The sequence below is a fragment of the Mastomys coucha genome, unplaced genomic scaffold, assembly GCF_008632895.1.
Source record: "Mastomys coucha isolate ucsf_1 unplaced genomic scaffold, UCSF_Mcou_1 pScaffold18, whole genome shotgun sequence".
Taxonomy (NCBI): Eukaryota; Metazoa; Chordata; class Mammalia; order Rodentia; family Muridae; genus Mastomys; species Mastomys coucha.
The window spans coordinates 91,762,212-91,783,751 of record NW_022196900.1 but is presented as its reverse complement, the minus strand read 5'-3'; the positions used below and the strand labels follow the sequence as shown (position 1 = coordinate 91,783,751).

The window sequence follows — 21,540 nt, the reverse complement described above, 5'->3', positions numbered from 1 at the left end:
GAGGCAGGAGGCTGACTTTCCTTGAAGTTTTCACCTCAAATACCGCCATCACACAAGTGTGCGTGGCATGTAGTGATGGAGGCTCCACCTGTAGTGATGGAGGCTCCACCTGTAGTGTTGGAGGCTGAGGAGTTGCTCACTCAGAACCACAGGGGGCTATAACCTTCACAGGCTGCCCCAGAGACTCACTGCCACCAACTGGACAACCTTCACAGGCTGCCCCAGAGACTCACTGCCACCGGCTGGACAACAGGAAATCCACACGCACTCATAGGTTCTGAAACCTCGCCAAACAGTGCCACCAGCTGGAGACCAAATATTTAAACAGTGAGGTTGTTGGGGATGTGGTTTGAATGAGAATGACTCCTGTAGGGTCAGCTATTAAAATGCTTGGTTTTCAGTCAGTGGAACTGTTTGCAAAGGATCAGGAGGTGTGGCCTTGTCAGAGTAGGTGTGTCTGTTGTAAGAGAACGGAGTCTCACATCCAGGATGTTGTCCCACTCACAAAAACACAGAGACTGAGAACGATGCAATTAGCATGAGGTTTTTAATGATCCAGTATACTGGGGTCGTCCAGCAGTCAGGCAAAGGCGACCCTGAGGAACAAAAGCACACACTTTTTATACCTTCCCAGTACATAGGTATACAACATGAGTTGGTTATCTCTCATTGGTGGAGCCCATTGTCTTTTGAGTCCATTGACCTCTGTGCCCCAGATGAGGAGGAGATACTGGTGCATGTCGGAGGGATCGGGGGAGATCCACCCCTACTGGGGATATTTCCTAGAACGGGGCATTACCCCCTGCAATTAGAGCATCTCCTGGGGATGGATGTTTGCTCAGTAAACCCTTCTGAAGCTCTGTCTTTAGGCTTAATGGACATTCCTGCCTCCTCGGTATTTTTATGAGGTGTCTCTGTTTGCTCAATTCTTACATGTCCCTGGGGGGGGGGGGGCTTTGAGGTTTCAAAAACCCATGCCAGGAGCGCATGTGCATGCTTGCTCACACTCTCTCACGCTCTCTCTCTCTCCCCCCCCCCACCTGCAGATCAGGATATAAGCTATAAGTTTTTGATTACTGCTCCAGCACCATGCCCGCCTCCATGCCCCCCATCATGATGGCCATAGACTTACTCTCTGAAACTGTAAGCCCCCAGGTAAATAAATGCTTTATTCTGTAAGTTGCCCTGGCCACGACGTCTGCTCATGCATTCAGTCAGTGACTAAAGCAGGGACATTTTAGACCCAGACCAGAACAGCAACTGATATGACTTCTGTGAGAGAAAGACAATAATAATCCAGCCACGTAAAGCCGAGTCACAAAGGGAGATGGACAGCATGTCCTCACACGGGAGGGGAGGCGCCGGGCTTGGCGCTGTACATCTGTCACCTCAGTACTTGGGAGGTGGAGGCAGGAGAATCAGGGTCATCCACAGGTACATAGAGAAGTCAAGGCCACCTGGGTTATGTAAGAACCTGTCAAGAAAGGGGAAGGAAGCGAGGGAGGGAGGGAGGGAGGGAAGGAGGGAGGAGGGAGAGAGAGAGGGAGAAAGGAAGGAAGAAGGAAAGAGAGAAAGAAAACCCCAGAAGAGACCAACAAGGAAATCACCGAGAAAAGAACTCAGGTTTATTTACTGTTTTTGTTTGTTTTGTTTTGTTTTTTTTTCAAGACAGGGTTTCTCTGTATAGCTTTGGCTGTCCTGGAACTCACTCTGTAGACCAGGCTGGCCTCGAACTCAGAAATCCGCCTGCCTCTGCCTCCCAAGTGCTGGGATTAAAGGCGTGCACCACCACCGCCCGGCAGAACTCAGGTTTAATATTCAGAAGTGATGAGAGCTCAGTGGCTCTCAACCTTCCTGATGGCGAGACCCTTCTCATTTTTGGTGACCCTCCCCCACCATAAAATTATTTTGTTGGTATTTCATAACTGTAATTTTGCTACTTTTATGAACTGTAATGTAACTACCCAGTAAGTGGACTATCTGATATGCAACCCCTGTGAAAGGGTAGTTCTACCGCAAGGGGTGGAGACCGGTAGGTTGAGAAAACTAGGGGATTTGCATGAACACATATTCAAGACTCAGAATAACCACCGGTGAAATAACACTCCCATCACAGTGAAGGTGAGACTGGAAACATGACAAACTGGCTGGAGGAATGGCTCAGTGCTTAAGAGAACCGGAAGGGCTTGGTTAAGAGGACTGGAAGGGCTTCCAGAGGACTCAGGTTCAAATCCCAGCACACCAATGGCGGCTTACAACTATCTATAAGTCCTGTTCCCAGGGAGCCAATGTCCTCTTCTGGTCGCCATGCATCTACAGAACGTAGACTTTTTTTTTTTTTTTTAAAGGGCAAGGGCAGAGAGCCTGCCGATCACTCTGATAGAGGAAGTGGAGGTGGCAGCGCCCTTGGAATGGAAAGAAAGGAGCCTTTCTATCCCAAGCCTAGGCCAGCCTAACTGTCCTCTGAACATGAACTCACCACACAAGCATTCCTAGGCAAATAAACAAAGCCCCAGGAGGTGGGGTAAAGACCCACAGGGACTACTCCGGAGGAAACAGTTAACTATGAAAAGAAACAAAGTCAATCATGACCCTGCAGCGTGGGCGGGCTGCAGGGTAGAGGCGGCTGCAGGTACAGCGCTCTGCCTCTGGAGAGGAGGCTGTTTAGTTTTGTTTGAGTCAGGGCCTTGAACCTCCTGGCTCTGCCTCCAGGGTGCTGGGTTACAGACGAACTATCCCTTCACGCCTGACTTGTGCTAGACAAGCACTCTGCCAACAGCTACTAACGCAGATCTTTGTTTTTCAAGACAGGGTTTCCCTGGCTGTCCTGGAACCTACTCTGTAGACCAGGCTGGCCTCAAACTCAGAGATCTGCCTGCCTCTGCCTCCCAAGTGCTGGGATTAAAGGCCTGTGCCACCACCGCCTGGTTAGACCTTTGTTTGCTTTGGTTTGAGATAGGGTCTCACAACCCAGCCCAGGCCAACCTTGAACTTGAGGTCCTCTTTCTATCAGGGCTTTGTCTGACTATTGGCATGTCAGGGTGTTCCACGACCATTGGGAACGGGCCCACCTTCGAGCCTGGCTGCCTAAGCCATCCATCAGGAATGACAGGCCACAGGAAGCACGCTATGGCTGGGTTCCATCCAGGGAGACAAGAGCTCAGCTGTGCCAGTACTAGTCCTGACTGCCAGGCTCAATAGGGTCACCAAATCGCTTGCTTTGTTTTGTTTTGTTATTTTTTTAAAGGCTTATTTATTTATTTTATGTATTTGAGTACACTCTTCATACACACCAGAAGAGGGCGTGTCAGATCTCATTACAGATGGTTGTGAGCCACCATGTAATTGCTGGGAGTTGAACTCAGGACCTTAGTGCTTTTCTTCTCCCTCTGGCCCTGCTCACTGTTGTCATTTCTGTTTGTTTGCTTTGGTTTGTTTGAGATCAAGTCTACTGTAGCCAAGGGTGGCCCTGTAGCCAAGGGTGACCTTGAACTTGTGACCCTCCAGTCTCTGCCTCCTGGATGATAGGATTACAGGCACACACCACCATGCATCTTTCATTGCCCTTGAACTCATCCATTAGGCTAGGCCTGCCAGGCAAGTGAGGTCCAGAGATTCTCTCTCTGTCTCACCAGCGCTAGGAGTAAGTCCAGCAGCATGCATGGCTTTTACCTGGGTTCTAGGACGCGAACTTAGGCGAGCACCTCCCTGCCTGGGCCGTCTTCCCAGTACAGAATTCCCATTTCCTTTGTTTGATTAAGTTAGTTCCTTGACAGTTTCACACTTATTTATGAGATACATTTAGCTGCCTCTCCCCTCCCCATCTCTTACCCCCTGCCTCTTACGGGTCTGCAACCACCCCATCCCTCTCCAACCCCTGCCCCTCCTCCCTGTCCATCCTTTTCCCAGATTCATGACTTTGGGCTTTGTTATGTGACCCATCTAGTTTAGTGCCATCTGTGTGACTGTTGCATTGTGACCACCCACCGAGACCTTTTGGATGTTGTTTTGTTTTTAATGTTTTATTACCATGATTTATTTTGGACGGGTCCATGCGTCATGGCACACATGTGGGCAGCTGGTTTTTTTCCTTCTGTCTTGTGGGTTCTGAAGGTTGGACTCAGGTTGTAAGGCTGATGGGCAAGTATCCTTACCCACGAGGCAATCTTGCCAGCCCCTGGAGCCTGATTTTTTTTTTTTTTCTTTTTGAGACAAGGTCTCAGACTCACAGTATAGCTAAGACTGGCTTTGAACTTCTGATCCTCCTGTCTCCAAGTCATGAGTGCTGGGATTAAGATCATGCACCACTACACCCAGCTCCAGTGTCCTGTTTTGTTGTTTGCTTGTTTTTGGTTTGGTTTTTCAAGTCAGGGTTTCTCTGTGTAGCCCTGGCTGTCCTGGAACTCTCTGTAGACCAGGCGGCCTCAAATTCAGAAATCCATCTGCCTCTGCCTCCCAAGTATGTGCCACCACTGCCTGGCCTCCAGTGTCCTTTTATATTTTTTGTTTTGTTTTGATTTTGATTTTGAGCCGGGGTCTCACTATGTAGCTCTGGCTGTACTGGAACTCACAGAGATCCACCTGCCTCTGCTCCCCAGATGCTGGAGTTAAAGACACATGCCACCTGAGTTTTGATTGGAAAACTAAATCTGACCTGAGGCCAGGCAAAATAGAAGCTCAGAGTCTGAAGCTTGTGAGGGTCTACACGCCTCTACCTGGCTGTCCCCGGAACTCGGGGACTCCCCCTTGTTAGACAAGTCCCTCCATGTGCATCACAGGACTTGGTGCACTATCCAGGCCACACACCTGCAGGCTTCTTCCCCATTTTATTCCTTCCAGAGCCTTCCAAAAGGCAGCTCGGGGTTAGGTACTGCAAGACAGTCGTGACTGGGGCAAGTTTGTTCTCCAAGAGCATCTTGAGGAACAGGCAAGACAGGATGGGATATATATCCATGTGTCAACTGCTGCAAGAGGGGACGTGGGAGAGGTGAAGACACGTCCCTGGGGAGAGACTCCCAACTGGAGTGAGGGTCTGGGTTTCTTCAGTCCCCTGTAGCTGAACCTAAAGGGGACAGTGCATCCGGCTAAGTGACTTAGGAGGTAAGACTCCTCCTGGGCCTGGTGTCCATGCTAGGCTAAGTCATTGCCACTTATTTTTAAGAGATATCACTGATGTGACAAGGCACAAGCTGATTGATGGTGACGGAGGGGTTTTGGAATGTCATGAGCCCAGGGGACATAACTAGACCAGAATTCACACCCAGGACCAGTTCCAAAGCTGTCCTTCCCGTGACACACCAGAACAGAAGGCAGGACCATCCCACCCAAGAGATGGGTGACACCTTGCTGGGAACACTGGGGGTCCAGTTGTAGTGTGCAGCGTGTGTGGCGTGTGTGGTGATGAGGGGGTGGAGGAGCAGGAGAGGTACCAGGCCTCCCTGTATACTCGGGGCTATGACTCTCAGCCCAGCCGCCATCTCCTCATGCTCAGCTACCCAAGATCTATGAGGGTCATGTCTGTGTCCTTCCAGGTCGGTTAGGCAGCCCCGTGCTTGGTCCTCACCCGATGATTCTATGTCTGTCTTCCTGCTGGGCTGCTGAATTTTGATTTCTGGGCTTGGGAAAAAACATGATACCTGTAGAAATTCAATTATGTAACTGTTAAGTTGGAGCAAATACATGAAATTAATCTCTTTTTTTCTTAGTCTTGTACATGGTTTGAACCTGGATAGCTTGACATCTCTCAACTTTCTTTTTCTTCCCTTCCCTTAGAGCCCAAGCTAGTTTTCTTTTCTTTTTCTTTTTCTTTTTTTTTTTTTCGAGACAGGGTTTCTCTGTGTAGCCCTGGCTGTTCTGGAACTCACTCTGTAGACCAGGCTGGCCTTGAACTCAGAAATCTGCCTGTCTCTGCCTCCCAAGTGCTGGGATTAAAGGTGTGCGCCACCACTGCCTGGCTAATTTTATTTTCTTTACTTGTGTGTGCATGTGTGCTCAGAGGGTTGGGGTGCCACGGTGCATGCATGCAAAGGTCAGAGGACAGCCATGGGTGGTGACCCTCAGGCACCTCCCAAGTTCTGCTTGAGACGAAGTCTCTGATTGGTCTGAAACTTCACCACATAGGCAAGATCTCAATCCTACTGGCCTGGCTACTACCAGGGATCTGCCTCCCTCTACTTCCCTACTCCCTATCCCTGAAATTATAGACAGACAGACAGACAGGCATGGCCCTCCACGCTCAGCCTTTTTCCTTGGGTCCTCATGCTTTTGAGGCAAGCGCTTGACTGACTAAGCACTGTGCACTCCCACCTCCCCCTTACTGATTTTTTTTCTCCCTCCACCCCCCAGCTCTGATTTTGTCTTGATTAGAATGCAAGCTGGGCATGCATGGAGACCTTCCAGCAGGTTCAGGAAGGAAGCGAATCTGTCCAGTGCGGCTCTCTGCCAGCTGAGGGCTTTTTGTACCTATTTCATTTTACCCTAAGGACAAACCCATGCTGGCTCAGCTACTGTCCCAACTGCTATGATAAAGCACCCTGATAAAAAGCAACTTTGTGGGGAACTGGAGAGATGACTCAGCAGTTAAGAGCACTGACTGCTCTTCCAGAGGTCGTGAGTTCAATTCCCAGCAACCACGTGGTGGCTCACAACCATCTGAAATGGAATCTGATGCCCTTTTCTGGTGTGTCTGAAGGTTGGACAGTGTACTCACATACATAAATAAGTCTATTTAGAAAAAAAATGTTAGGGAGGAAGGGCTTATTTTGGCTCACAGTTCAGGGGCACAGTCCATCACTGCGTGGGAGGCATGGTGGCAGGGTATGGAAGCGGCTGATCGCACTGCATCCAGAGTCACGAAGTGGAACATGACAAATACCGGTGCTCAGTTTCCCTCCTTTTGTATAGCCAGAATCCTAGGCCAGGCAATCCCCTCCCCCTTCCTGAATGCCCCCGCCCCCAGTCTCCATTCCCACAGTTGAGCCCAGCCACACCTCTCTTCCTCTCTCTGCCTTACAAATCTCTGTAAATGATGCCGATAAGCCCCCAACGTAAACTTTGGACCCAGGGCCTCTTGCCTTCACCCCTCTTAGCTACTTAGAGGTCCCTGAATGGACGGGGTCCATACCACAGTTCTGCAGCACTCTGGTCTGTGGTAAACAGATGTGACTCTGGGCTTCTTGGTAAGGAAATGAAGTCCCTGCTAGCCTGTTTAGCAACAGCCCCTCCTGGCCAGAGTTCCCTGACACTTGGAGCCAGCTGGGGACACACAGTTCCCAGAAACATGCGGTGACAGGGTGCCTCCCCTGCTCAGTCCCAGCCTCTTCGGTGCCCATGACACTTGTCCAGTCTCTGAACACCTCAGAGTCTCTTCCATAGACCTTCCAGCCTGCTGAGGGAGACGGTGGGGGCTCTGGGAAGCACAAGGGGTCTGGGGCCCGCTCTGATCCCTGTGAGTGAAGTGGAGGGCATGTGATGGGGGTTTCAGATAGATGAGAGTGAAAGACCTCAGGTGTGGAGCCGATATGCTCGCCATGTCCATTCCAGTTCTTGATTGGCTAAAACATACAGAGGCCCTGGCCATGGCAGGATGCCCCACCCAGGACTGAAGTTCTTGGAGTCCCATCAGTCTCTAGAAACAGAATGTATGTAGCCTCTGGGACTAGAATATGTGCCACACAGAAAAAGAGGACAGTTTTCACAAACCAGGGCCCTGAGCTCAGCTCTGCACAGAGTGAGGCATTAGGACTCTTGAGCTGTGTAGCAGATCCTCAGAGGTGAAGACAAGGGGGTCCAGCAGATATGAGAGAAGATGCCCAGACAGACGGGCACCTAGAGAATCCTGAGCCCATTGAGGGCCACTAGGTACTGTAGGGAACCCCACAATATTTTAAAGGCCCTCCAGTGAGATTATAGCTTATTTTTAAAGTCACAGATAAGGAAACCAGGTGGTGGTGGTACATGCCTTTAGTCCCAGCACTTAGGGTTGCAGATCTCTAAGTTCAACACTAGCCTGGTTTACAGACTGAGTTCCAGGACAGCCAGGGCTACACAGAAAAACCCTGTCTCCAAAACCAAACAGTAAAATCAAATCAAATAGCTGGGTGGTGGTGGCGCACACCTATAATCCCAGCACTTGGGAGGCAGAGACAGGTGGATTTCTCAGTTCGAGGCCAGCCCGGTCTACAGAGTGAGTTCTAGGACAGCCAGGCCTATATAGAGAAACCCTGTCTTGAAAAAATCAAAAAAAAAAAAAAAAGGATCAAATCAAATCACAGGTGGGGAATAGATAGTTGGTGGGGGCTCCCCCTTGGAATCTCAGAATTTAGGAGGCTGGGGTAGAAGGATCTTGAATGTCAGGCTCATGACATAAGGCTTTGTCTCAGAAAGGAAAAAAGAAATTGGGGGACACTTTTTAAGGTGGAAGAAAATGTGCCCCCCCCCATATTAGAAAATAAAAAGCCCTTAGAGGTGTGGTGAGAAATGTCGACTGTCAACTTGACAGGCTGTAGAATCCCACAAGAAGCAGGCTTCTTAGCCCGTCTGTGAGAACGTTCCTAGATAAGTAAAGGGAGCAGACCCATCCGAAATTCTACCAGCACCACCTGGTACCCTGGGAGAGCAAAGGAAGATGTCACCTGAGTGCCAGCAGCTAGCACCCTGCAACCGACTCCTGACCAGTCTCCTTCCTCCCTCCAGACACCTGACCAGCCACCTCTTCTGCACCAGCCCTTCCCCACCATGACTGTTGTGCCCTCAAACCGTGAACCAAATAAGCCTTACATTGACTTTGTCAAGAATTTTTGTCACAGCAGCAAGCAAGGAACTAATACTCTCTTTTGTTGAGGATGGCCTTGAACTCCTGCCCCTTCTCCTTCACCTCCTGGGAGCTGGGATTACAGGTGTGCACCATCATGCCCAGTTTATGCTGTGATGGGGATCGAATCTCCAGCCTTGTAGGTAAATACTACCAATTGACTTGCATCACCCTCTACAGGTAGCCTTAGATCTAAGCCCATCTGGGTCCAAACTCTGTCGTCATTACCACACCACACTGGGTATTCACTGATGACTTTATTTGATGGAGTCCTCTCAGCCTGAGGTGGAGACAGTCACCCCATTTTACAGCAGAGGAAAACCAAGGCCAGAAGAGAAGGGAGTTCTGTGCCCACAGTCTCTTGTCTAGTCAGCGAGGGAGTCCAGAACCAGGCCCTGGACCTCTTGACCATCCCTGGCCATGTCCAGAGCATTTCCTGTCTTCCACTGTGCCTTCCTTCTATCCCCTCTGTGACCCTCGGTGTGACTCTGCACAAGTGATGGTCTGCCTTTCTTCCCGAGCCTCCATCCGCACGGTGTACCCATCCCACCTCAGAGCCCAGCAGGAGGGGCTCCTGCAACCCAAGAGGCTGTGGAGAAAAGGAGGTGGCTTGCCAAAGCAAGAGCGCAGGTTTACATGAGGCTTCGGTCCCCGGACAAATGCTGCTCTGTACCTTGAGGCCTATTGTGACTGGCAGCCGTCCAGCGCTCACCGCGGGCAGCTTCAGCCACTGGGATTGGTCTCTCTGCTGTCCTCCCTGCAACCCAGCCCTGCCAGGTCCTGACTTGGGCAGGAAACAGGGGGTGTGCTCTTTCTGGAATGGAGGCTGTGGGAGGCAAGCCAGCTTGGGGAGGGTGAGGGGCCACGTCTTGAACCACTCAGGAAGCCCGACGTCTTCAGGTAGTAAGCGGCTGAGAGGAAGGTCACTGGGTCCCGGCTGGCCATCCCACGGGACAGAAAACTGCACTTTAGACAAAGCAAGTGACTTTCGAACAGTCCCACAGCACAACAAAGGTAAGATTTAAATCCAGGGCCCCTTCCTCTCAGGCCAACCTTCCAGCTCTCAGGGTGTCCATCATGCTCCCATGATCAGGCCTAGCCGTGAGGCCACAGATCAGGAGACATGGGCTCCCTGAAAGAGTGGCCTGCCTACACACTGGAGCACTGGGCTCCTGGGACACCCTCTCTCCATAGAGATACTGCAGAGCAGTGGCTCTCAACCTTCCATCGCTGCGACCCTTTGCTACAGTTCCTCATGTTGTAACTGGCCCCCAACCCTAAAATTACTTCATTGCTAGTTCATAACCGTAGTTTTGCTATGGTTATGAATCGTGGTGTAAATATCTGATCTGCAGAGTGTCTGATATAGGACTTCCCCCAGAGGGGTTTGGACCCACAGGTTGAGAACCACCACTCCAGCCAGCTTTTCTCCACATAAGCCATCCACGGCAAGCGTTTGGAGCCTGCCATGTCCTCAGGAATGGCAGGAGGAGAGGCAGGAACCCAGATCCAGACAATGTCACTGCACAATGCACGGGGTCTGTGGCCCAGCACTTGAGAAACTGAGGTAGGGGCTGGAGTTTACACAGGAAGACCAGGCTGAACAGTTCAGCCTGTGGAGTATCATAGCGCTCTCCCATTTCCAGCGGGCCTTATTTCTTAAGACAAAAACAGGTGGGAGAGATGGCTCAGTGGTTAAGAGGTCTGGCCACTCTCTTAGAGGACCCAGGTTCCACATGGTGGCTCCCAACCATCCAGAACTCCAATTCTAGGAGACCCGACACCTTCTTCTGACCTCTGTGGGCACCAGGTAGCATGTGGTGTGTAAACATACAGTCAAAACTCTCACACACATACGATAAAATCAATACATCTCAGAACAATGTGTGTGTGGGGGGGGGAGCGCTGGAGAGATGGCTCAGTCAGCGAAGTGCTTGCCTCACAAGCATGAGGACCTGAGTTTGACCCCCACCCCAGCACCCACATAAAAAACTGGGGAACAGGCAGTGCCTTTCATTCCAGAGCTGGGAGGCAGAGACAAAAGGATCCCTGGGGCTCGCTGGCTAGCCAGTACCTGAACTTCAGGCCAGCAAGTGATCCTGTCTCATAAAACATGTGGGTGGCACTTGAGGAATGACACCCAAGTGACCTCTGTCCTCCACACACATGTGACTCTGTGTGTGAGGGGACATTATTATATGTGTATATGATACACGTGTACACATGTGTGTACTTATGAGAGAGAGAAGGGGGAAAAGAAGAATGAATGACTTTTGGGAGTCGGTTCTCTCTTTCCACTCTGGGTCCCGGGGATCGAACTTAGGTCATCAAGCTTGTCCTCCAAGCCCTGTTACTTGCTGAGCTATCTCTCCTGCACCTTGCTTTCAGTAAGTGGCTCTGAGCTCTCTTGCTTTACGGGGACAGTACTGTCACAGCGGCATCAGGGCAATAAAAGGGGTGGGTGTTCTCGCCAGGCCTGGTGGTTCCTGGTGGATCACGAGCGAGTTATTTGATGCCTCTCTGTACCCTGCCGGCTTTACCCTGCCATTTGCTCCCTCTCTGTGTGCGGCCCGAGGCTCTCTTGGTCCTCAGTTTCCCTGATTGTAAAGGAGAAAGCAGTGGACCCCACAGCGTTCACGGGCAGCTGTCTCCTCGGGTTCTCACAGAGGAGGCAATGGGGGAGTGAGTGTTGAAGTAGAAGTGAAGTTCACTCCCTTGGCCTTGGCAGGGAGCTTGGTTTGCGCTGCAGCACATCTATCAGACCCTGGCAGATCAGTTACCTTCCTGTCCAGAGAGTGGGGAGTGTACCGGTTTCATTGTGTCCTTGGCTAGCAGAATCCTCTCTTCAGGCAGCCATCTCACCCCAGGTATGTGACCGTATCTCCTGATTCTCCGGCCTGTAGCTCTGTGTCGGAGAGCTAGTGCTAGCTTCCACGTGTACCAGGGCATGACCCCAGGGCAGGCCAGGGAAGCACCGTACCAGTGAGCTACACCCCAGCCACTACGGTTTTGGGTGGTTGTTGTTAGACACAGCCTTCTACCCTCGGGGCTGTCCTCCAACTCACGATCCTCCCCAGTGGCGGGGTTCCTGGGTGTGTGCCACCACTCCCAGCTACAGTTCCCATCTAATCTAATCCCCACAAGACCAGAGGAAAAGCTCTACTGGAACAGGTCCAAACAGGAATTGTGAAAGACAGTGGGTGAGGAGGCCCAGGTGGTAATGACAGAACTCAGACTGGGGTCGAGGACAAAAAAAAAAAAAAAGTCATTGTGAGCCTAGCATGAGGGCACAGGTCTTTAATCCCAGCAATCGGATGTCTGAGAATTTGAAGCCAGTCTGCTCTATGTAAAAAATTCAAGGACAGCCATAGATTCACAAGTCTGTGTTCCCAAAAAGAAAATAAAAGCCATTATAAATATTTCAGGCTCCCTATAGACCATTTTAAGGATTGCTGAAATGGAAGATATTTAACCCAGAGAAGAAAACTTTCAGAGACCTCAGACTTGCTCTCTTCCAGGGCAGAAAAAAATCCTTAGACTCTTGGATTCAGCAGGCTTAGTTATCAATCTACAGTAACTGCTATTGCCACCTACTGGACAGAGGTAGAATTGCTATCTGCTGGCCTAGTAAGGAATCCATGAGGTTTCACACAAAGCTGAGGTCCTGAACCTGACAGGGTTGGTTTGTGGAAAAGATGGCAGAAGGGAGTATGGCCAGCGGAGGGGGATGGGAGTGGGAGGGGGGGAGAGGATGACAATGTGCTGGCATGAGGGCCATTGTCTGTAGCTCTAATGAGCTCCATTCTTTTGGAAAATCGGAACTTTCATTAATGTCATTTAAGTTTTGGGGGTTTTTTGTTTTGTTTTGTTTTTAAGATTTATTTATTATATGTAAGTACACTGTAGCTGTCTTCAGACACTCCAGAAGAGGGTGTCAGATCTCATTACAGATGGTTGTGAGCCACCATGTGGTTGCTGGGAATTGAGCTCAGGACCTCTGGAAGAGCAGTCAGTGCTCTTACCCTCTGAGCCATCTCTCCAGGCCTCATTTAAGTTTTTTTAATTACTTATTCTGAGTGTATGCATGCTGATGCGTGGGCAGAGGTTAAAGGATAACTTGAACAAGTCTCCCCCATCATAAATCACGTGGGCCCTGGGACTTGAACTCAGCAAATGCCCCAATTTCATTTTTTGACTTGTTTGTTTGTTTGTTTGTTTTTCAAGACAGGGTTTCTCTGTGTAGCTCTGGCTGTCCTGGAACTCACTCTGTAGACCAGGCTGGCCTCAAACTCAGAAATCCACCTGCCTCTGCCTCCCAAGTGCCGGGATTAAAGGCGTGCGCCACCACTGCCTGGCCTCGACTTCATTTTTTGACTTTTTTTTTTGAGACAAGGGTCTCAGGTAGCCCAGGCTGAACTCAGACTCCATGTGTAGCCAGTGATGACCTTTAATTTCTGACCCTTCCAGGTTTCAGGTGTGCACACTGTTTATACAGTGTTGAGGACTGAGCCTAAAGCTGCTTCATACATGTTAGGCTCTGTCCCACCCATGAAGATGGATGCCTTTCATGGCTCACTGTAACTCTGGGTTGCGGTTGGTTGAGTTTGTCTGCTGGGGATTCATTCTTCTCGTCTTATCCAGCAAGGAGCTTGGTAGCATGGCAGAGGGCAAGGGCAGAGATGTTGTAGTGAGGTGTTGGGGGGGGGTGTGTCACAGCATTTATCTTCCTGATAACACTTCTTACACTTGACCCCAGGGGGAGTCAAAGGGGGATGAGTCAGTAAGTAAAGGGTCATGACCTCTGCCACTTCCCAGCCCAGCTCCCACACAGGACCAGTTAACAAGCAGAGGGAACAATAGGTCCTTGTGGAGACCCTAGCTTGAGTAAAAAGTTAGGCTGAAGATAGAGTCAGAGTGTGGTCAAGGGCCGGCACTGTAGGAGCTGGGGTCAAAGGTCAGGGTAAGCATTCTGGCTCCAGGAGTTGAACCTTCCTTAGCCCTCTTGGGTTCCTGTCGATCTCAGTACTCATGAAGGTCATCTCTTCTGTGTGTGTTCTCTGGGAAGCAGTCTAACAGGAGAAGGGAATGTATGGAGACCAGTATAGCTGCCTAGTATAGTTTTTGCTAAAAGCTACATTAGGTGGGGCTCCTGTTCACTCTGTGCCTCTGATACCTCCTCTGTACAATGGGCACAGTGGCTGCTCACTCCTCTCTAGAATGAGGTTGAAGGTGGAATGGGATCCTGCCTGGGAAGGCCAAGAGCCATGCTCATTACTGTAGTTGTGAAATTAGCTTTGGTCTGAAAAGGCCAGCCTTGCCCTCCCTAGGGTATCCCTGACGTCCCACGGCCATGGACATGCATAGTAACTCAGACCCCTGTCTTGGGTCTGGCTTGGCCCCAGTTGCTGGGGCCCCCACACATGAAAACATCCACTTCCTTGGCCGTCGATGTTCACCAACCCTCCTCCCACCTTCTCTGATGTGGCAGGAACAGAGATGTCATTGAGAGCTGTTGACGCGGGCATGAAGCAAGATCGGCTCTGGGATTGCTCACTGTTCTTCTTGAAGGCAGAGTGACTGGCCAGCGGCACCTGGAACCCAGCACCCAGGAGGGGAACCCAGCCAGACCTGAGGAGGAGCCTGTGTCCTGTGTCCTTGGGAGGCTGCTCACTGGTCAGTGTGTGTGTGTGTGTGTGTGTGTGTGTGTGTGTGTGTATGCGTGTGTGTATCTATGTGTATACATGTATGTATGCTTGAAATGAATTTGTAATGATGTGAGGGGGTATGAGGGTATATGTATGTGTGTATATGTGTATATATGTGCATATGTACATGTGTGTATTTGTGTGAATAGATGAGGGTGTGTATATGTATGTGTATATGTTTGTATGTGCATATGTCCGTGAGTGTGTATTTGTGTGACCAGGGGAGTGGGTGGGAGTGGGTATGTATATGCATGTGTGTATATGTATGTGTCTGTGTGTTATTGCAGTGACTGGGCACTGCTCCCACCAGGTGCATCTCAGGGCAGGTGGGCAGAGTCAGTTTCACGCCACTGCGCTCCAGCCTTCGGGCTAACTGAACACAAGAGTGAACTTCAAAGCTCTGGGCCTCAGGCCCTGATGGGAAGCCATGGGAGAGGAAACCCAGTGTTCTGTGGCATCGTGTACTGGAAGCAGTGGAGCTAGACAGAAGGTTGGGACAAGTGCATCTGAGCACCTCTGCCTGACTGAGGTGGCAGAGGCGGGGGTCCTTCCTCAAGAGCAGAGAAGGGAGCTCTCCATCCTGATTTCTCATCCTTAGCCTATTTATTTATTTAGAGATAGTGTCTCACTTATTCTGGGCTAGCTTCAGCTCTTGTGTGTAGCTGAGGAGATAATCTTGAAATCCTGACCCTCCTGCCTGCATCTCTGCAGCACTGGGATTGCAGGCATCCTCACTACGCCCAGGTCATTGAACTAATAATAATAACACTTTCTAGACTTGAAATGTCGCTCAGGGCTTGCCTAGCAAGAGTGAAGCCCTAGGTTCAATGCACACACCTATAAGCCCAACGCTGGAGATGTGGAGGCCAGAGGGTCAGTTCAGGCTCATCATTAGCTACATAGTGGGTTTGAAGCCAACCTGGAATACATGAGGTGCCGTCTCAAAAAATCAAAAAGTGCCAAGCAGTGGTGGTGCATGCCTTTAATCCCAGCACTTGGGATGCAGAGGCAGGTGAATTTCTGAGTTCAAGACCAGCCTGCTCTACAAAGTGTGTTCCAGGGCAGCCAGGGCTATACAGAGAAACCCTGTCTCAAAAAAAACGAAAAAAAAAAAATCAAAAAGCAGTGTTCACAGTTGCTCCTAACCCTCAGCTCCCTTAGGGCCAGGCCCTTCATTTTGCAAACAAGCAGAAACTGGGAAGGTTTCTGTCCCTTACTACAGTCCTCCCACTGGCAAAAGGGAGATGATGCTGTATCCGGTAGACAGAGCTGAGAAAGAGCCAGACATGGCTGAATCTTCAAGGGATGACAGGGGATGTGCAGAGCCAAGACAAGGACACTAGCTGTGCTTTCTGACTCACAGTGGCTGTGGGAAAAGAGAGAACAACCTTGCCAACTCTGTCTGGGTGGGAGTGTTCAGGGAAGGGTGGCTGGCTTGAGGCTGTGTTCTTCCTGCTGGGGAAGCATGGACCCCCACCCTCAGCCGCTCTATGGCAATCGGGTAACCAGAGCCCAGGACAGAAGACCAACGTGCAAGGGGAGGTCTGTACAGCCCTGGAGGTTTCCTGGAGGGAGAGCTGAGCCATGGGAGGCCCTGAAAAAAAATCACAAGGGCCAGGGTGGGAGACAGGACCCTGGACTTGCAGTGGGGCAGAGGAACTGAAGGCGGAGCCTGTCCAGATGAACAGGGCCAGGCCGCCAAGAGCCTTCTTACGGTAATAGCTGACAGAGCCTCCAACTGAGTGAAGATGGCCTCCCTCATATGTCAGGCAGACGCCCGTCCCTGTTGCCGTTATAGCTGGGAGAGTGTTGGGGGAGGTCTTGGTAGGGTTACTGTAGAGCAGTGGTTCTCAACCTGTAGGTCTCGACCCCTTTCACAGGAGTCACCTGTGAGATATCCTGCATATCAGATATTTACATCACGATTCATAACGGTAACCGAATTACAGTTCTGAAGTAACAATGAAAATAATTTTATGGTTGGGGGTCACCACAACATGAGGAACTTATATTAAAGGGTCGCAGCATTAGGGAGGTTGAGAGCCACTGCTCTAGAAAGTAGGGAACTGAAACCTGAGGCAGCCAGAACAGAAACAAGAGGAAAGGGCAGGTTTCTTGTCTACGCAGTCCAGCGTAGTCCAGTCTGGCATATGTATATCTCTATAGCTGTCTCTCTCTGTCTGTCCCTCTATATCTATATCTATGTATCTCTATCTCTATCTATCTGTCTGTCTGTCTGTCTGTTGGTCTGTCTATCTATCTATCTATCTCTAGATCCTGAGGTAGAGATATATGGGGGTAGAGCCCAGGGCCTTACATACTAGAAACGTGCTCGACTACTGAACTAGACCCTCAGGCTCTAAGATAGTGAAGGGAAATTTTACTTATTTCTCTTCTTTTCCTGACTCCTGTTGTTCAAAACAACCATTAGAGCACCAGCCTGCTTCTAAATAAATAAAAAATAACGTCTGGGGCTGGTGAGATGGCTCAGAGGGTAAGAGCACTGACTGCTCTTCCGAAGGTCCTGAGTTTGGATCCCAGCAACCACATGGTGGCTCACAACCACCCGTAATGAGATCTGACACCCTCTTCTGGTGCGTCTGAAGACAGCTACAGTGAATTGCGCTGGAGCGAGCAGAGCTGGAGCAAGTGGGGCCGGCAGAGGTCCTGAGTTCAATTCCCAGCAGCCACACACATGATGGCTCACGACCATCTGTACAGCTACAGTGTACTCATACACATAAAATAAATAAAATAAACCTTTAAAAAATAAAGTCTAAAGTCTAAATAAATAAAAAATATTTTGAAAAGAAAAACCAAGTTCCAAGTTCCTTGCTGAGCAAGGTGGTGCATATCTGCGATCCCAGCACTAGGAGGTGGAGTCCAAGGACATCCTCAGCTATAGATGGAGTTAGGAGTCTGCCTAGGATACGTGAGACCCTGTCAGAAGAGATGGGAGGGAGGGGAGGGAGAAGGGAGGGAGGGAGAAGGGAGGGAGGGAAGTTCCTTACAATTCTGGGGTACAGTTTTCAGGAATGGGCCTCTTTCACTTGCTGCCAAAAGAAACTGTGTGTTTGAGAGTTCTAGAGTCATCCAGGCAGTGAGCAGAAGAGGCTCTGTGCAGACATGGTAAGGCTGAGCCAAGTTTTAAGCAACAGTTCTCTTTTGTTCCCAGGAGGGTCGAGATGACCACAGCCACCACTTTGGGGGACGCTGTCTTCTCGCTGAACATGACCAGGGGAGAGGACGCCCTGTATAAGAGTAAGGTGGACTTGGGGGAAGGTGGCCAGGGCCAGTTGTGGGGTCAGCTTCCTGGTCCCATCACTTGCCAACCCTGTGCATGGCTGCTTTGTCCTGGGCCCTGCAAGAGGTCGTTGTGGGAGTGTAAATGAGCTCCGGGAAGGGCCCAGTTCCTGTAGAAACACACCAAGCGCCAGGGCAAGTACCTGGAAGATGGGCTGCCGCTCCTGTTTGTCTCCCACAAATCCTGGAGTGCAGGGAGGGATGGAAGTTTGAATCTTTCAAGATATTGAGATGGGTCTCCTTGAAAAGTTAACTGCTGGGGTTGGAGAGATGGCTCAGCGGTGAAGAGCACCGACTACTCTTTCGAAGGTCCTAAGTTCAATTCCCAGCAACCACATGGTGGCTTACAACCATCTGTAATGAGATCTGATGCCCTCTTCTGGTGTGTCTGAAAAACAGCTACAGTGTACTTACATATAATAAATAAATAAATAAATAAATCTTTTTAAAAAAAGTTAACTGTTTGCTAAGTTCGGTAGTTCACACCTTGAATTCCAATACTGCGGAAGCAGAGGCAGGAGGATCTCTGTGAGTTCAAAGGCCAGTCAGGGCTACACACAGAGAGATCCTACCTTGAAGATGATAACAACAGAATTAAAGAGTAACTGCTCATATAATATTTCCCCACTCCCTTTTTTTTTATTTTTCAAGACAGGGTTTCTCTGTGTAGCCCTGGCTATTCTGGACCTAACTCTGTAGACCAGGCTGGCCTCAAACTCAGAAATCATGCCTGCCTCTGCCTCCATAGTACTGGGATTAAAGGCATGTGCCACCACTGTACAGCTCATATACTACTTTTTAAAAGGCAAACATCCCGCCGACTTATTAAGGGGCAAATGGTTGAAGGCGGGACTGAGTTAGTTCTGGGAAATGTTTATCAAAGACCAGGGGTTCGTGGGATAAAAAGAGCTGGCAATAGCTCTTCAGGAAATTAAGTCAGTTGGGCCCATAGGCTAGGTAGAGGGCTTGGCTAGCAGGCATGATGGCCTGGGTTTTATTCCAAGCACTGTCAATGTGGAAGCAGAAAGATTGGGAGTTCAATGTTATCTTCAGTTACATAAGTTTGAGATCAACTTGAGCCGTATGAGACCCTGTATATTAGTTTACATCTCTATTGCTGTATTGAACACCATGGCTAAAAGCTACCTGGAGAGGAAAGGGTTTATTTCACAGCTTACAATCCACCATCATGGGAACCCGAGGCAGGAACACAGAGGCAGAAACTGAAGCAGAGACCAGGGAGGAGAGCGGCTTACTGGCTTGCTCCCATGGCTTGCTCAGCCTGATTTCTGATACAATCCACCTCAGTCATTATTCAGGAAAATGGCTCTGCAGACACAGGTCCACAGGCCAGTCTGATGGAGGTAACTCCCCGACTGAGGTCCCACAGCATAACTTTTCACAAAGTGCACTCACTGTGGCACCAGGAACAGAGGGATACAAATGTCTCTAAGATCCTGTTCCCCAAAGGAGCCTTTCCCCCATCCCCCATATACTGATTAGTTATATATGGTTTTGTGTGATGGGAAAGAGAGCCATATGTATTTGGCTTCTTTTTATATGCCAGTGTCTAAGTGTACTATGAGTGCAGTGCCTGTGGAGGCCAGAAGAGGGCGTCAGATGCCCAGGAACTAGAGTTACAGACAGTGTGGATGCTTGGAATGGCACCAGGGCCCTCTGGAAGAGCAGCCTGTGCTTTTAAACCACTGAGCCATCTCTCTGGTCCTGTACCTGGTTTCTTTAGCTGAACCTTGTGTTTCTATTCACGTATGTTAGTGTTTTGTAATGTTGTAATGTTGTATTCTTTTTTTTTTTTTAGATTTATTTATTTATTATTATATGTAAGTACACTGTAGCTGTCTTTAGACACACCAGAAGAAGGCACTGGATTCCCATTACAGGTGGTTGTGAGCCACCATGTGGGTGCTGGGATTTGAACTCAGGACCTTCGGAAGAGCAGTCAGTGCTCTTAACCACTGAGCCATCTTGCCAGTAATGTTGTATTCTATTCTCCATGCCTCAGATGGTCTTAAGTGTTCCTGAGTTATTCACAGTTTTCAAAAATCATCAGCAAAAGCATTCTAAAGTATTTTATGGGCTAGTCTACAAAACCTTATTAAACCACTTAGCATGTCAATAATTTTGCTAATAGACATTTTCAAGTAGCCTTTCAACATTGAGGATTAGTCACCCCCAAATATGAAATTCCCTCTGAAGTGACAGATTAAGCTTAAAGCATGAATGTATTTGTGGTTCCTGAGGTTTTCAAAACTCTGACAAGGATGTTGTCCTCAGGCCTGAAATGGGAGTCTGCCATTGAAAGTGCACTGAGGTTAGCCTCTGTCACGGTGAGCTGCAGGACTTGTGTGTAAGAACAAGGTTGAGGGGCTGGAGAGATGGCTCAACAGTTAAGAGCACCGACTGCTCTTCCGAAGGTCCTGAGTTCAAATCCCAGCAACCACATGGTGGCTCACAACCATCCGTAATGAGAGATTTGACTTCCTCTTCTGGAGGGTCTGAAGTCAGCTACATTGTATACATATAATAAACAAATAAAACCAAAAAAAAAAAAAAAAAAAAAAAAAAAAAAAAAAAAAAAAAAGAACAAGGTTGAAAACAAAAACCATCTCAGTAGGAACTTGAGCAAATCATGGTACAGCCAAAACGGGGTAATGTGCAACCATTGAAACCATGGAGAACGCCAGGCAGTGGTGGCACACGCCTTTAGTCCCAGCCCTTAGGAGGCAGAAGCAGTCGGATTTCTAAGTGAGAGGCCAGCCTGGTCTACAGTGTGAGTTCTAGGACAGCCAGGTCTATAGACAGAAACCCTGTCTCAAAAAACCAAACCAAACAAAAAAGAAACCATGGAGAACATGTAAACGTATATAGAGAGGAAGGTGATAATAAGATAACATATGTAATTGTCCTAGCTGGTGTGTATGTGCGTGCCCACACATGTGTGCTCATGACAGTGTGCCAGATCCTCTGGAACTGGAGTTGCTGGTGGTTGTGAGCCCTGTGATGTAGGTACTGGGAACCCAAAACCGCGTCCTTTGTAAGAATAGTGTGCACTCTTAGCTGCAGATCCATCTCTCCAGCCCCCTTATTTTGCTTTATTCTGTTTTAGGACAGGAGAGATATAGTTCAGACTGGCCTTGAACTTTCTGTGGAGTTGAAGAGGACCTTGAGCCCCTGATCCTTCTGCCTCTACCTTGAGTGCTGGGATCACAGGTGTACACCACCACAACTGGAAATCTAGGGGGTCACTGCTTATTTCTCCACACGTAGGAATGTTTCTGTAGGATAGCTCTTTCAGAAGACTGACACTTTGCCCGGCAGTGGCAGCGCATGCCTTTAATCCCAGCACTTGGGAGGCAGAGGCAGGCGGATTTCTGAGTTCGAGGCCAGCCTGGTCTACAGAGTGAGTTCCAGGACAGCCAGGGCTACACAGAGAAACCCTGTCTCAAAAAAAAAAAAAGACTGACATTTTTAAAGATTTGTTCTTGTTTTCTGTATCTGGGTGTTTTGCCTACAAGAGTGTGCACCATGAGTATGTAGTGCCCAAAAATGCCAGAAGAGGGCGCCAGGCCCTACAGGGCCCAGAGCCACAGAAGGGTGTAAGACATTGTGTGGGTTCGGGGAACTGAACTTGGGTCCTGTGTGAGAGCAACCAGTGCTCTTTTTTTTTTTTTTTTTTTTTTTTTTTTTTTTTTTTTTTTT

General features: G+C 49.4%; 1 protein-coding gene across 4 annotated transcripts in view; it reads left to right on the top strand.

Moving 5' to 3' along the window:
* Ncmap (non-compact myelin associated protein) overlaps positions 1 to 21,540 on the top strand; it is a 30,929-nt gene that overhangs the window by 5,496 nt on the left and 3,893 nt on the right. For 2 of the 4 annotated variants that reach the window (XM_031379052.1, XM_031379051.1), the window contains 2 exons: positions 14,301 to 14,485; positions 17,693 to 17,778. In XM_031379052.1, the coding sequence (XP_031234912.1) occupies positions 17,703 to 17,778 (76 nt within the window). In that variant the 5' untranslated portion in view covers positions 14,301 to 14,485; positions 17,693 to 17,702. Of the gene's footprint in view, positions 1 to 8,557; positions 9,827 to 11,370; positions 11,680 to 14,300; positions 14,486 to 17,692; positions 17,779 to 21,540 lie in introns of those variants that run through there. The other 2 variants (XM_031379053.1, XM_031379054.1) reach the window with 2 other exon arrangements.